Source organism: Rhinoraja longicauda, chromosome 13, assembly GCF_053455715.1.
Source record: "Rhinoraja longicauda isolate Sanriku21f chromosome 13, sRhiLon1.1, whole genome shotgun sequence".
Lineage (NCBI taxonomy): Eukaryota > Metazoa > Chordata > Chondrichthyes > Rajiformes > Arhynchobatidae > Rhinoraja > Rhinoraja longicauda.
Window position 1 is genome coordinate 30,004,067 of NC_135965.1, and position 16,282 is coordinate 30,020,348.

General features: G+C 44.6%; 1 protein-coding gene across 1 annotated transcript; it reads right to left on the bottom strand.

The window, feature by feature from the left end:
- Positions 1–3,088: 3,088 nt before the first annotated feature.
- Positions 3,089–11,282, bottom strand: LOC144599203 (alpha-1,4-N-acetylglucosaminyltransferase-like). The gene is made up of 2 exons (XM_078409951.1): positions 10,854–11,282; positions 3,089–3,694 (listed from the first exon to the last, which is right to left on the bottom strand). The coding sequence occupies exons 1-2, from the start codon at positions 11,280–11,282 to the stop codon at positions 3,089–3,091; spliced, it is 1,035 nt and encodes a 344-aa protein (XP_078266077.1).
- Positions 11,283–16,282: the final 5,000 nt, after the last annotated feature.

A 16,282-nucleotide genomic window follows, 5' to 3' on the forward strand; every position in this document is an offset into this window, starting at 1 on the left:
CCGGGAATTAACCTAATAAACCTACGCTGCACGCCCTCAATAGCAAGAATATCCTTCCTCAAATGTGGAGACCAAACCTGCACACAGTACACCAGGTGAGGTCTCACGAGGGCCCTGTACAACTGCAGGAGGACCTCTTTGCTCCTCTTGTTATGAAAGCCAACATTCCATTGGCTTTCTTCACTGCCTGCTGTACCTGCATGCTTCCTTTCAGTGACTGATGCACTAGGACACCCAGATCTCATTGTACGTCCCCTTTTCCTAACTTGACACCATTCAGATAATACTCTGCCTTCCTATTCCTACCACCAAAGTGGATAACCTCACACTTATCCACATTAAACTGCATCTGCCATGCATCTGCCCACTCACACAACCTGTCCAAGTCACCCTGCAACCTCATAGCATCTTCCTCACAGTTCACAATACCACCCAGCTTTGTATCATTTGCAAATTTGCTAATGGTACTTTTAATCCCTTCATCCAAGTCATTAATGTATATTGTAAATAGCTGCGGTCCCAGCACCGAGCCTTGTGGTACCCCACTAGTTACTGCCTGCCATTCTGAAAGGGACCCATTTATCCCCACTCTTTGCTTTCTGTCTGTCAACCAATTTTCTATCCATGCCAGTACCCTACCTCCAATACCATGTGCTCTAATTTTGCCCACTAATCTCCTATGTAGAACCTTGTCGAAGGCTTTCTGAAAGTCGAGGTACATCACATCCACCGGCTCTCCCCTGTAAATTTTCCTAGTTACATCCTCAAAGAATTCCAGAAGATTAGTCAAGCATGATTTCCCCTTCGTACATCCATGCTGACTCGGAACAATTCTGTTACTACTATCCAAATGCTCCGCAATTTCGTCTTTTATAATTGACTCCAGCATCTTCCCCACCACCGATGTAAGACTAACTGGTCTATAATTTCCCGTTTCCTTTCTCCCTCCTTTCTTAAAAAGTGGGACAACATTAGCTACCCTCCAATCCACAGGAACTGATCCTGAATCTATAGAACATTGGAAAATGATTACCAATGCGTCCACAATTTCCCGCGCCACCTCCTTAAGTGCCCTGGGATGCAAACCATCAGGCCCTGGGGATTTATCAGCCTTCAGTCCCATCAGTCTACCCAACACCATTTCCTGCCTAATGTGGATTTCCTTCAGTTCCTCCGTTACCCTAGGATCTCTTGCCACTAGAACATCTGGGAGATTGCTTGTATCTTCCTTAGTGAAGACAGTTCCAAAATACCGGTTCAACTCGTCTGCCATTTCCTTGTTCCCCATAATAAATTCCCCTGCTTCTGTCTTCAAGGGACCCACATTTGCCTTGACTATAATTTTCCTCTTTACATACCTAAAAAAGCTTTTACTATCCTCCTTTATATAATTGGCTAGTTTACCCTCGTACCTCATCTTTTCTCCCTGTATTGCCTTTTTAGGTATCTTCTGTTGCTCTTTAAAAGAGTCCCAATCCTCTGGCTTCCCACTCTTATTTGCTTTGTTGTACTTCTTCTCTTTTATTTTTATGCTGTCCTTGACTTCCTTTGTCAGCCACGGGTGCCTCTTACTCCCCTTAGAATCTATCCTCCTCTTTGGGATAAATTGATCCTGCAACTTCTGCATTATTCCCAGGAGTACCTGCCATTGCTGTTCCACCGTCTTCCCTGCTCGGGCCTCCTTACAGTCAATTCTGGTCAGCTCCTGCCTCATGCCTCTGTAATCACCTTTGCTATACTGTAATACTGACACTTCCGATTTTCCCTTCTCCCTCTCAATTTGCAGAGTAAAACATCATATTGTGATCACTGCCTCCTAATGGCTCTTTTACCTCGAGTCCCCTTATCAGATCAAGTGCATTACACAACACTAAATCCAGAATTGCCTTCTCCCTGGTAGGCTCCAGTACAAGCTGTTCTAAGAATCCATCTTGGAGGCACTCCACAAACTCTCTTTCCTGGGGTCCATTACCAACCTGACACAACATTTAGTGCATGATATAACATGCCTTATTACCATCATCTATATGACTTCTTATCTTTAGTTATATAGGCATACACTACAAGACAATTACATCTTGTATTTCCATATGGCACCTTCCCTGATGTATTAGCATTGAGTAAACCAACTATACCATGTAAAGTCAAAACTTTCTTCCTTCCCTTCAAGCACACAACTAGTTTTAATCACGTATTGATAAGGGAAAAAAATGAAGCGAAACATCAAATTTCTCTGAAAACCATTCAGTTTATATTTTTAAATTGATCATGAAAATTGCCTTTACCGAAGAGAAATGCATTGAGATTACAGACAAAAATTACAGTGGAATTGAGGAAGTACTCAGCATTCCTAACATGAGAATTGCCAGCACCTGCTCAACACAGTTATCGTGGCCTTGTCTCTATCAACTAAAGCTCAGGAACAAATAGAATAGATTGGCCTAATTATACATGCCACAGTCCCACAACTGCACCAGTTTGCTGTGACAGGGTTACAAAGATCAGTGATTGAGGATTGGCACCATCACACATGCTTTATCACTGTGTGTGTCCGAACCACTTTGATGGGACCCACAGTCCCCAGGGTTAAGCTGATGAAAATTCTATCATCTTTTTCCACCCACTCAAATAACTTAATCATTTTATGCTTCCCATCTCCCACTCCCCTCAGAAAGAGACCTGACAGAATATATCTGTGTTGGAAGGAAATGCAGATGCTGGTTTGCACCGAAGATAGACAAAAAATGCTAGAGTAACTCAGCGGGATAAGCAGCATCTCCGCAGAGGAGTGGGTGACATTTCGGGTTGAGACCCTACTCTACAGTGAGGTGCCTACAACAGCTGCTGCAGGTTCAATGCCAACGTCCCTAGGTGCAGAGATACATCACACAAACCGGGGTGGGGGTCAGAAATTGGTGTTTGATTCTAATTCAAATTACACAAGGGAATTGTAGTGTATCCAGATCAGAGGCAGCTGTCAGATAAAAAAGTTTAACATTTAATGTTTCATTGTTTAATGCACACTTCATACTATGACTTTAGAACACCCGTGAATTTAATTCTACCACACATTCCACAATATCAGGGTCTAAATCAATGAACTGTTCTTGAATTGAATTAAATATCTGTATGTAGTTGGACAATATAACTCGAATAAACATTCAATTAATGATCCACTTCCAGCAACTATTTTCTCTGCGTTATTGGAATTCATATAATTCCAAACATGTGCGCCATATGTGGCTGAAAAGATCTGCTCCATGCTTTTATTTTTCCAGGGAGCAAAGTACTTCCTCCAAGATGGATATGTGATGGGGTAGAATCGATTTATAATCCATAAAGAGATGCCATTGCATTCTTTGCCAATGAAGGGACCTAGGTGCTTCTTCTGACACCATTTCTTCAGCACACGGGTAATCAGTCCAGGACCTTGCTGACCCCAAACATCTCCAATGTATTTGGCCACAAAATCTTCCATGCAATTCCTTAGAAAAGGGTGGTGCCTGTGATGGAAACCCATTGCCCCGTTACTGATTATATCTGAGCTCTGTGGACATGTAAAGTTGCCAAAGGGCAACGGCTTCATTGATATAATGTCAGTGTCCAGGTAGATGCCCCCGTACTTCCACAGCAGTGCCAATCTGCAGCCGTCAGCAAACACATGGAGCCAATACTTCTCCTTTTTTGGATCCACCTGTGATAAAACAGAGAAAGAAACATTATCTTAATTTCAAGTCTTTCTAATCATCCTCTTTCCCAGTCTTTGTGTCTCTTCCTGAAGCCACAGCTCATTCACCATGGAGGTCACCTTCCAGTGGCTGTAGTCAAGGCACAAAAGCACCAGTCTGAAAAGGGTCTCGAATGAAACGTCACCCATTCCTTCTCTCCAGAGATGCTGTCTGCCCTGCTGAGTTACTCCAGGATTTGGTGTCTATCTTCAGTTTAAACCAGCATCTGCAATTCCTTCCTACTTAAAGACACTACAATCCGTTCAAAGGGAGCTTGTGAATTATCTGTTCCACACAATCCCACATTACAAAACACTGCTGCTCCAATAAATCACACCATAAACCCACTACCCATCCTTTAATTCATGTTAATCTGGCAGGTCCACTCCTTGAGAAACAACTTTCTCCTCTCTACATCTTTGTTCATGAAAAAAGAGTCATCCAGTTATAAAGGTAAAAGCAATTAATTCGGCCTGTTACATGTACCTGATCACTGCACTCATTGATACTAGCCCCATTTATCTACAATAATTCCGTGGTGATTTATGTGCTTACCAAGATGCTTTGTAAATATTGTGAAAGTACCTGCCTCCATCACGCTTACATTCCAGATAGCAACTAGTCTCAGGGTGAAAATCAATCCCATTTACTCCAGTGATGCATCGTCCCCTGTATGAATAGTTTGCCCCTCGGGTCCCTTTTAAACCTTCCCCCTCTCAGCTGAAACCTATGCCGATAGTTTTAGACTGCCCTTCCCTGGTTAATTACCTTATCTTTGTATCTTGAGATTTAATAAACTTCTATAAAGTCACGCCTTGGCCTCCAATACACAAGTGAAGAAAGACACAGCCTATTCAGCCTCTCCTTTGAATTCAAAACTTCTAGTAACTTCTTCAAAAATCTTTTTTTGCTGCATTTGCAGTTATCGTTTTGACTAAAATACTCCAAACCAGCTAACGTAGTGGTCATTAATATATATTATAAACATTAAATAAAATTGAACATAAGCAGCAATGAGTCTTATGGAACACCATGGGCCACCTTCTGTCTTCCATTACTAAGCCAATTTTGGATCCAATTAGCCAGCTTCCCTAGATCCCACGGCTTAAACCTTTTGGACCAGCTGACCATGCACAACTTTGTCAAAGCCTTACTAAAAGCAATGCAGACATCATCTATTTCAATGCCCCATCATTTACTTAGCCCCCTCTTCAATAAAATCCTGTCAAATTAGTGCAAGAATTTTTCACATATGCTGCTTACGCCCAATCAATTCCTAACTTTCCAAATGATAAATGATGTTCATTCTTTTTTTTTCCAATATCTAGATTACCACTGATGTAATACTCATTGGACTGTAGTAACCAGGACTGGCCATTGTTGCCATCCATCCCTATCTTCCTTTTCCTTTATTTGAAGATAGACACAAAATCTGGAGTAACTCAGCGGGACAGGCAGCATCTCTGGAAGGAAGGATGGGTGATGTTTCGGGTCAAGACCCTTCTTCAGACTGCTGGACCAGCCATACATGCAAAACCTTTGTTACTCCAGCTTTTCAAATGTTCAAAGGTCCGTTTATTGTCACCTGTACCAATTAAGCTACAGTGAAACTTGAATTACCATACAGCCATACTAAAAAAAAGCAACAAGACACACAGCTACATAAAAGTTAACATAAACATCCACCATAGTGAATTCCCCACATTCCTCACTGTGTTGGAAGGCAATAAAGTCCAAGCTTCTTCCTCTTTTTGTGTTTATCTTTGGTTTAAACCAGCATCTGCAGATCCTCTGACACATTTTTCCTTTATCTGTATAGTCTGCGTTGCTGGGCATGTCCCAGTACATCAGAATATACAATATTACTCAGACTTGACAATATCCGCACCGACAAATTAGTTCCACTGCCACTTAACAGCTGCATTATTTCACACTAACAATGAGGTTCCATCTCATCAACTTATTACACTCCTTTGTGTGATAGATTGATACATCTTTGGGTCCTCATCGTTCTGCAGTAAAGTATGACTGGAGTAAATTGTCAGGCATGATCCTGGTGAGGAGGAGGGGCTGAATGGTCTATTCTTGCCACATCTCATGTCTGATGCCCGTCTAATGTTTTCAAGAGAGAATTAGATATAGCTCTTAGGGCTAACGGAACTAGGAAAAGGGGAGGTGCAACGAGACGAGGGTATGCTTGTACAACAGTCACTGAAAGTAAGCATGTAGGTACAGCAGGCAGTGAAGAAAGCTAATGGCACGTTAGCCTTCATTGCAAGAGGATTTGAGTTTAGGAGCAAGGAGGTCCAATTGCTGTTATACAGGGCCCTGGTGAGACTACATCTGAAGTATTGTGTGCAATTCTGGTCTCCTGATTTGAAGAAGGACATTATTGCTATTGAGGGAATGGCATTCCTCAGCCTCCTATACACAAATGAAGCAATATACCGCCTATCCAGCCTCTCCTTATAAATCAAAACCACTACAACTGATAACTTCCTTAAAAACATAACTTCCTTAAAATCCAGCCAAAACCGTGGTCATTAATACCTAAATTAAACATCGGATATTGCAGCAGCAAATATTTTAAAATCTATCAATTCACGCTTTATAGATGTCCAACTATTAAACATTCACTTGTGGCGGCTCCCATTGGTCGGGCCATACTACTACCGACCCCTCGGCACGGGAATGGTCCAGTCCAGTATATATGTACCATGTATATAAGGACAAGGTTTTGGGCGCGAAGCCATTCCGGCAGACTCGACCCGTCTGATAATCTAGGTATAATAAAACATAACGTCCCCAAAATACCTGGCTCCTTGCCTTTATTTCGGGCCTCTATCGACGCGCCACATTGGTCACCTGGGGGGCCCTGGAGGAACTCCGTTACCTCTTCGGCCGTGTCCTGGTCAAGGGCTCCCACCAGGTGGAAGAAACGGGTGTCATCGGATGTGATGCCTTGCAGCTGGAACTGGGCCTCCGCTTGGTAAAACCAAACGCGAGCCCGGGTGGTCCACGGGTTGTCTCACCCATCCATCCGGGCGACGACCGCACTGGTAGCTGCGCGGTTCATGTGGCATGGTCTGCACAAGCAGGTTGGCCACTGGGCCCGCACCTGCATTCCGTGCCAGACGGAAAAAATTCAACGCCACGTCCGTGCGCCACTCCAAGGGATCGGTCTACCCTGCCGACGTTTCGACCACCTGCACGTGGACATTGTGGGCCCGCTCCCGCCGTCCCGGGGCATCACCCACCTCCTCACGGTGGTGGACCGCTTCACGCGGTGGCCGGAGGACATACCACTGGCCGATACATCTACAGCCACATGCGCTCATGCGTTGGCCGCGCACTGGATTGCTCGCTTTGGGGTGCCGGTGGTCATCTCATCGGACCGGGGGCCACAGTTCACCTCCGAGCTGTGGTCGGCCATGACCCATCTGTTGGGCGTGCGGCTGCACCACACCACGGCGTATCACCCGCAGGCAAACGGCCTGGTGAAGAGGTTCCATCGGCAGCTGAAGACAGCGCTGAAGGCGCGACTCTCCGGCCCCGACTCGATGGACGAGCTACCATGGGTATTGCTGGGCATCCGGACTGCGCCCAAGGAAGACCTGGCTTCATCCTCAGCGGAGCTCGTATACGGGTCCCCGCTCACGGTGCCCGGGGAGTTCGTGCCCTCGTTGCCGGGGCGAGAGGAACCGCCCTCATCCACCCTACAGCGCCTCCGAGAGCGAGTTGGCAAGCTCGCACCCGTGCCGACGTCCTGCCATGGGACATTCTGCCCTTACGTGCCATCGGCCCTCCGGGACCGCGCCTTTGTGTTACTGCGCCGTGACGCCCACCGGACGCCACTCCAGAGGCCGTATGAGAGCCCGTACCGGGTGCTGGAGCACGGACAGACAACCTTTGTCTTGGACATGGGGGGCCGGCCGGAGGCCGTGTCAATTGACCGCCTGAAGCCGGCCCACTTAGACATCGACCAACCGGTGCGGGTTGCCCAGCCTCGGCCACGAGGTCGCCCACCCTTCCGGGACCCACCACCTGTCCCTCCAACTGTGCCTCCGCCGGCCCCTCTGTCGACCGATTACCGTACGCGGTCCGGTCGGGTTGTGTGACCACCAGTGCGTTTCGTGCCTCCGGTTCTGGGGGGGTCATGTGGCGGCTCCCAAGGGTCAGGCCATACTACTACCGACCCCTCGGCACGGGAATGGACCAGTCCAGGGAGGCGGTCCGGTACCATGTATATAAGGACAAGGTTTTGGGCGTGAAGCCATTCCGGCAGACTCGACCCCTCTGATAACCGAGGTATAATAAAAACATAACGTCCTGGAAATACCTGGCTCCTTGCCTTTATTTAGGGCCTCTATCGACACGCCACACACTGACTTATTTGGCAGAAAATCCCAAAGATTCACCACACCACCCAGTGACTGAGAGAAGTTCCTCCTCAATTACTCTGAATGGCCAAAGTCCTATTTGGAGATAGTCATCCCCTTAATATGGATACATAGTCAAGGGATACACCATCTCAGTATTTACCCTGTCAAGCACCTTACAAATATTGGACATTTCAAGGTGATAACTTGTGTTGTCTAATCTTAGGTGAGCACTGGCCCAAGAGGCTCAATCTCTGTTATCCAACAAACCTGCCATGCAAGGAATCAACCTGGTGCAACTTTACTGCACTCCATTTAGTGCGTTCATTCTTCCTCCTTCAGGGAGACCGGACTTGGACTCAAATTTCAGATAGACTGAGTCAACTTACTCCCAGGAAGAAAATAGTCAAAGCACACCCTTCCTATCATGTACATGTCCAAATGTCTTTTAAGTGCTGCCACAGTAGCTGCCTCAAGCACTTCCCCCAGCTCATTCCATAAACAGACCATTCACTGTGTGGAAAATCAGGCCTCATGATCCTGTTCACCTGATCCATGTCCTTAACGACATTAGACACATCTATAAGATGAACCCCTCAGTCTTCAAGAACAAATTCCTAGCCTGTTCAATCTCTTCCTATAATTTAGTCCTGCTTAATATCATGGTAAAGCTTTTCTTCACTCAATCAATCTTAATGGAATCTTTCCTGGGTGATCAAAACAAAACACAAAACTCCAGGTGGAGCCTCACCAACTTTTTGTGCAACTGCACCATCATCAACATCCTATACTTAATGATTTCACTGATGTGGGCCAGTATGTCCAGTCATTACCAAAGAGGTGGCTCTAGAAATTGTGGACGCATTGGTGATCATTTTCCAAAGTTCTAAAGATTCAGGGTCAGTTCCTGTGGATTGGAAGGTAGCTAATGTTATACCACTTTTTAAGAAAGGAGGGAGAGAGAAAACGGGAAATTATAGACCAGTTAGTCTGACATCAGTGGTGGGGAAGATGCTGGAGTCAATTATAAAAGACGAAATTACGGAGCATTTGGATAGCAGTAACAGGATCGTTCCGAGTCAGCATGGATTTACGAAGGTTAAATCTACTGGAATTGACTAATCTACTGGAATTTTTTGAAGATGTAACTAGAAAAATTCACAGGGGGGAGCCGGTGGATGTGGTGTACCTCGACTTTCAGAAAGCCTTCGACAAGGTCCCACATAGGAGATTGGTGAGCAAAATTAGAGCACATGGTATTGGAGGTAGGGTACTGACATGGATAGAAAATTGATTGACAGACAGAAAGCAAAGAGTGGAGATAAATGGGTCCCTTTCAGAATGGCAGGCAGTGACTAGTGCGGTACCGCAAGGCTCGGTGCTGGGATCGCAGCTATTTACAATATACATCACTGACTTGGATGAAGGGATTAAAAATACCATTAGCAAATTTGCAAAAGATACAATGCTGGGTGGCAGTGTAAACTGTGAGGAAGATGCTATGAGATTGCAGAGTGACTTGGACAGGTTGTGTGAGTGGGCGGATGCATGGCAGATGCAGTTTAATGTGGATAAGTGAGAGGTTATCCACTTTGGTGGTAAGAATAGGAAGGCAGAGTATTATCTGAATGGTGTCTTGTTAGGAAAAGGGGACGTACAACGAGATCTGGGTGTCCTAGTACATCAGTCACTGAAAGGAAGCATGCAGGTACAGCAGGTATTGAAGAAAGCCAATGGAATGTTGGCCTTCATAACAAGAGGAGTTGAGTATAGGAGCAAAGAGGTCCTTCTGCAGTTGTACCGGGCCCTGGTGAGACCGCACCTGGAGTACTGTTTGCAGTTTTGGTCTCCAAATTTGAGGAAGGGTATTCTTGCTATTGAGGGCGTGCAGTGTAGGTTTACTAGGATAATTCCCGGAATGGCGGGACTGTCATATTTTGAAAGACTGGAGCGACTAGGCTTCTGTACACTGGAATTTAGAAGGATGAGAGGGGATCTTATCGAAACGTATAAGATTATTAAGGGGTTGGACACGTTAGAGGCAGGAAACGTGTTCCCAATGTTGGGGGAGTCCAGAACAAGGACACAGTTTAAGAATAAGGGGTAGGCCATTTAGAACAGAGATGAGGAAAAACTTTTTCAGTCAGAGAGTTGTGAATCTGTGGAATTCTCTGCCTCAGAAGGCAGTGGAGGCCAATTCTCTGAATGCATTCAAGAGAGAGCTAGATAGAGCTCTTAAGGATAGCGGAGTCAGGGGGTATGGGGAGAAGGCAGGAACCGGGTACTGATTGAGAATGATCAGCCATGATCACATTGAATGGCGGTGCTGGTTCGTAGGGCCGAATGGCTTACTCCTGCACCTATTGTCTATTGTCTATTGACTCCACTTTTGCTTGGTCATTGGTGCCACCTCAAATTTGTTTTGAACTTTTTCATCCCTCTAGTTACTCTCTCCCCGACTCTCAGTCTGAAGAACGGTCTCGACCCAAAATGGCACCTATTCCTTTTCTCCAGAGATGCTGCCTGACCCACTGAGTTACTACAGCATTTTGTGTCTATCTTTATGTCTAAAGCCTTCTTCACCACCCTGTCCACATATGATGTTACTTTCTGTGAATTATGTACTTGTACTCCTAGCTCCCGCTATTCTACAGCCTTCCCCAGGGGCCTAAAATTCACTGTCAAAGTCCTACTCTGGTTTGACCACCCAAAATGTAACACATCACACTTTCTTCTTATTGGTTACCTTTTGATACCAGAATTTCAACGAAGTATCATCAAACAGTTCGGCAGCGTTTAAAGGTAGAAGGAAAACATTCTTCACTGAGGAGAGCAACGGGATGAGTCTGTAATTAGGCTCTGGATACTGGCTCAAGTTGCCACTGAATCCCTTCATGAAGAAATAGATTGGTTTATCTGGGTTTTGACGAGCAGTGGACTCCACTGAGCAAGCTACCAATGGCTTCAACTCCACATTGTCCGACGTTTCCACAAACATAATCCCAGGATTCACGAGTGGACGAGGATCGTCTGTGGTGGCTTCATCTTCCACTTGTGACATTCTTAACATGACGTTACAAACTTTGCGTTGTGTGTCCATATACCAACTTGCATATAGCAGGACACAAACTCCAAATGTGATGATAAGGAAATATAACTGATGCATGGGAATCATGACGTGGCCTGAGGGTCTTCTGAAAAAGCTCCTGTGAAGTAACATTGGGTCTTTTGAATATTAATACCATTAACATGGGAACAACTATTACCCTTAGCATTTAGAATCAAATACCAGAGATTCCACATTTATGATAATTATTAGATTGATTAGAGATTAAATTAAAAAGTGTTATTCACAGAGGGTGGAGAGGCCTGGTGTTTTTTGATAGCTTTGAATTGGAGCATGCTGTGAAATCTGAAACTTCAAAAGACAACAATTGCCAAGCAATTAGAAGTCTGATTTCTTTTGTGGCTCCAAAATTTACTTGAATGCTTCAGTATCATTATTTATCTTTCTTTTTGATGGATAGATTCTTGATTAGTACAGGCATCAGAGGTTATGGGGAGAAGGCACAGAGATAGATCAGCCATGGTTGAATGGCGGAGTAGACATGATGGGCTGAATGGCCTAATTCTGTTCCCTTCACTTATGATCTTTTGTTAAACGAACGAGTGACTCTAAAAATTTTTGGTTTCTTTTACTCATTTTTTATTATAGGTGGAAAGTACATCGTCAGTTATACCTTCATAAATCACAATAGTTGAGTTGTGCATTGAAAATAAATAAATGGCGATGACAATTCGAATACCAGAGCAGCAGTTAACAAATGGAAGGGCTGATGGGAAAGTAGATGTAACGACACGCTAGTCTGAATAAAGGACAGGCAGGGAGAGGTTCATTAATATGGGATAATAAAGGGATGAAGTGTGTTTAGTTCAATGCAAGGAGTATTATGGGTAAAACTGATGAACTTAGAACCTGGGTCAGTGCTTGGAATTATGATATCATCCTGCTGCAGTTCTTCTCCAGCCACAGGCAAGGACCCAGAGGACTGGGGAGTGGCCAATGTTGTTTCTTTGTTTAAAAATGGAAGTAGAGAGAAACCAGAGAACTATTGGCCAGTAAGCCTCGTGTCAATGGTTGGAAAACGATGAGAGAATTCTTTTGAGACAGGGTTACTCCTGTTTGGAAGGGAATGGGTTAATTAGAGATAGCCAGTACATGACCGGTTGTGTGTTAATAACAATTGGGTTTTTTGAGCAACGGCTGAAGGAGATTGATGAAGGTGTACATGGTGTACACATGGATTTTTGTGAAGCTTTTGATAAGGTCCCTCATGGTTGGCTCATCCAGAACAATAAGATGTACGGGATTCCCAGTGGGTTGGCAAATGGATTCAGAACTGGGGTTTTGGAATTCATAGATTTCAGAGAGTTGTGGTGGAAGGTAGATATTCTGGCTGGTGGTCTGTGATCAGTGGAGTTTCACAGAGATCAGTGCTGGGACATCTACTTATAAATGACCACGACATGAATGTATAAGAAAATAACTGCAGATGCTGGTACCAATCGATTTATTCACAAAATGCTGGAGTAACTCAGCAGGTCAGGCAGCATCTCGGGAGAGAAGGAATGGGTGACGTTTCGGGTCGAGACCCTTCTTCAGACATGAATGTAGATGTGTTGCTGAGTAAGAAATTATATTTAGTGATCCAAAAAGAGGGTAAAACAATGAGTCTACCCAGGTAGTCCTGTTTGCGGACTTTGGGCAGTAGGTGGACACATGCTGTGCATATTGCAGCTGGAGGAGTGGAGGGAGGATTGACTGTGGATACAAGATCAGCAACAATGGTTAGACGTTCCCCAATGGTGTGGAGGGTGCTGAGAGGTATTGTCTGAGAGCTGGCATCAAAAACATAAACACAGTCCTTAACATCACCTGACCGGCCATCCAGAATTTATCACCATCTGCCTCATCCTCTTTTTTGTTTGACTCAGCTCCCCCCAGCATCAGAGGTGTTGTGATAGCAAGTCCTGCTTGTGGATCTTGGGGGGGGGGGGGGGGGGCGGTAGACATGAGCTGTGCACATTGAGGGTGGAGGCGTGGAGGTAGGATTGCCTGAGGATGTAAGATCAGTGATGATAACATTCAATTTGTGGTGGAGGGTGGTATGAGGTTTTTTTTGAGAGCTGGCATTAAAACAATACAGTTCTTTGTCAAGCAGGTTTGTGAGCTTTGATTCTGCCAGAGCATTAACCTTGTTGTGTGGACTGGAGGCCTGTGGCGAGTGTGTGCCTCAAGGATCAGCACTGCACCAATGCTGTCAACAATCTCACGATCAGAGACAATAAAGATGATTATAGACAATAGACAATATGTGCAGGAGTAGGCCATTCAGTCCTTTGAGCCAGCACCAACATTCAATGTGATCATGGCTTATCATTCTCAATCAGTACCTCGTTCCTGCCTTCTCCCTATTGGAGAACAGCATGAGTGTCGAGTGTGGGCAGCAAATGACACAAGGAACCATTATTGCCAAAACAGAAGGGGGAAGGCTGCAGGCATGCAAGGTATATAAATGACAGAAGACAAACTGCTTTTGAAAATGATACCATCCAGACCATCCAGAATTTATCAAATTCTGCCTCACCCTCTGTTTGACTCAGCTCCCCCCAGCATCAGAGATGTTGTGGGAGCAAGTCCTGCTATTGGATCTTGGGGAGGCAGTAGATGTGAGTTGTGCACTTTGAGGGTGGAGGCGTGGAGGGAGGATTGGCTGTGAGGATGTAAGATCAGTGATAATGACATTCAGCTTTGGGGTGGAGGGCGATATGAGGCTTTTTTTTTTAAAGCTGGCTTTAAAACATTACAGTTCCTTATGATACAGGTTTGTGAGCTTTAATTCTGCCAGATCCTTAATCCTGTTGCAGAAGGGTGGTGGCCTGTGATGAGTGTGTGCCCCAGGGATCAGTACTGTGCCCATTGCTGTGAACCCTTTGAGGTTATTGCATTTTGGGGATGTCAAACCTGGCCAGGAACTTCACAGTGAATGATAGGGTCTTTTTCTAGTGTTGTCAAGCAGAGGTAATCTAGGAGTACCAACACATATTTCCCTGAACATCTTCCAGGTGAATTAGTTAAGACATATTCAATTAGAACATATAAAAGACATGTGAACAGGTACATCAGGATGGGAGAGGCACTCAAGCTTCACATTCATAATGGGAACTGTGCAGAAAGAATATCCATGACCCCACTGGATTTGCCAATGGTCCAAAAATCAGAATCCCTCCCCCCTGCACCGGCTCCTCAGCTGTGTTCACCTGTCTTGTCTTCGGGAGCCAGAAACAATATGCCACTGGTGGTAAATAACATATAACACACCGTTCAGAGGCATCTGAAAGAGAAAAAGGCCATCAATCATAGCAGGATCCAGGAATGGCTAGAATATTTCCCCTCTGAGGAAAAACACAGGGCACCGGATTGGGAAATAAAGGCTAGTGTAGTGAGAAACAGAGAGATTAGAAATGTGTTGTGGTGCAGAGGTACATCTTCATCGTATCAGTAAGACATTCGTGGGGGTGGGGGAGAAGTGGGAGGGTAAAATTTCCCAGCATTGTTCCAAATTCCACTGCTTCAACTGTGGGAATGTGCATTCGAATTGCGTAACAAAGGTGTCTCGTGGAATTCATTGCCACAGATGGCCGTGGAGGCTGTCATTGTGGATTTGCATGAGAGGAAGAGAAAATGCATGGAATGAGTCCAAAGGCTTTTTTATTTTAATGTATTTGATTTGAGAGAGACCATGGACACACAGCATTTGGAGAAACTGGGGATGAGGGTATTTTTCAATTGGAAATTTGTAACTGGTATTTTGGGAGACTAAAATATTTAGAAACAGTCCTAAAACTTGGTTTTGCTAACAGGAATATTTTCTTTTCCAGAACCTTCAATGATTTTGCACAAGATTTTTTAAATGCTTATTTTGAGACAGTTTTGGTTAAATTGCTTTGATGTAATCATACTTTTCTTGCAGACAATGTTAATCACACTGGAGAACAGCACGAGTGTCGACTGTGGACAGCAAATGACATAAAGGACCATTATTGCCAAAACAGAAGGGGGAAGGCTGCAGGCATACAAGGTATATAAATGACAGAAGACAAACTGCTTTTGAAAATGATAGTGTAGGAAGGAACTGTAGTCGGCGGTTTAAAGCGAAGATAGACTCAAAATGCTAGAGTAATTCAGAGGGACAGGCAGCATCTATGGAGAGAAGGAATATGTGAGGTTTTGGGTTGAGACGCTTCTTCAAACACTTCCTCAGACGAACCCTTCCACAGACTCTGAAAAAGGGTCTTGAACCAAAACGTCACCCATTCCTTCCCTCCAGAGATGCAGCATGTCCCACTGAGTTACTTCAGCATTTTATGTCTATCTTCAATGAAATGATAGCACAGATACAAATTTTGTTGATTGATTATCTCGGGTGGTCAGTGAAATCAAAAATACAGGATAAGAGATTTATAAACTACCAAGGCATGTTGCAAGCAGAAGAGATACACAAAATGCTGGATTAAGTCAGCAGGTAAAACAGCAACTCCGGGAAAAGAAATAGGTGACATTTTGGGTAGAGACCCTTCTTCAGACTGAGAGTCAGGCGAGAGGGAAATGAGGTTTGCAAAGGTGCCGGCAGTGATAAGTTAGTTACAGTGCAGACCACAATGGTCCAGTGTTGGCCATGGAAGAGGAGACAACAAAGGGATACAAACAGTGAAACTAGCAAGAAACTAGGGTGGGAGAGGGGTGGAGAGAGAGGGAATTCGTCTCACTTGAAATTAGAAAAAAACATTGATATTCATACCACTGGGTTGTAAGCTGTCCAAGGGAAATCAGAGATGCTGCTCCTCCAATTTGCGTGCGACCTCACTCTCACAGTGGAGGAGCACAAGGCAGAAAGGTCAGTATGGGAATGGGAAGGGGACTTAAATGTTTGGCAACTGGGGGATTTCTAGACATTCCATTGTTATATTTTTCCACAGATCACTTTCCAAATGAAGATATCAACAGAACCCGAAAACATGAAAAATAAAACACTTTTTTCCAACATAAGAACCAAAGTACAGTATATGTTGCTGAGTAAGAAATTATATTTAGTGATCCAAAAAGAGGGTAAA

Excerpts from the sequence above, each read along its gene's own strand:
- LOC144599203 (XM_078409951.1), bottom strand. The coding sequence starts at position 11,282 with ATGATTCCCATGCATCAGTTATATTTCCTTATCATCACATTTGGAGTT. Across the intron at positions 3,695-10,853 it reads TGAAATTCTGGTATCAAAAG|GTGGATCCAAAAAAGGAGAA; the intron begins GTAACCAATAAG and ends GTTTTATCACAG.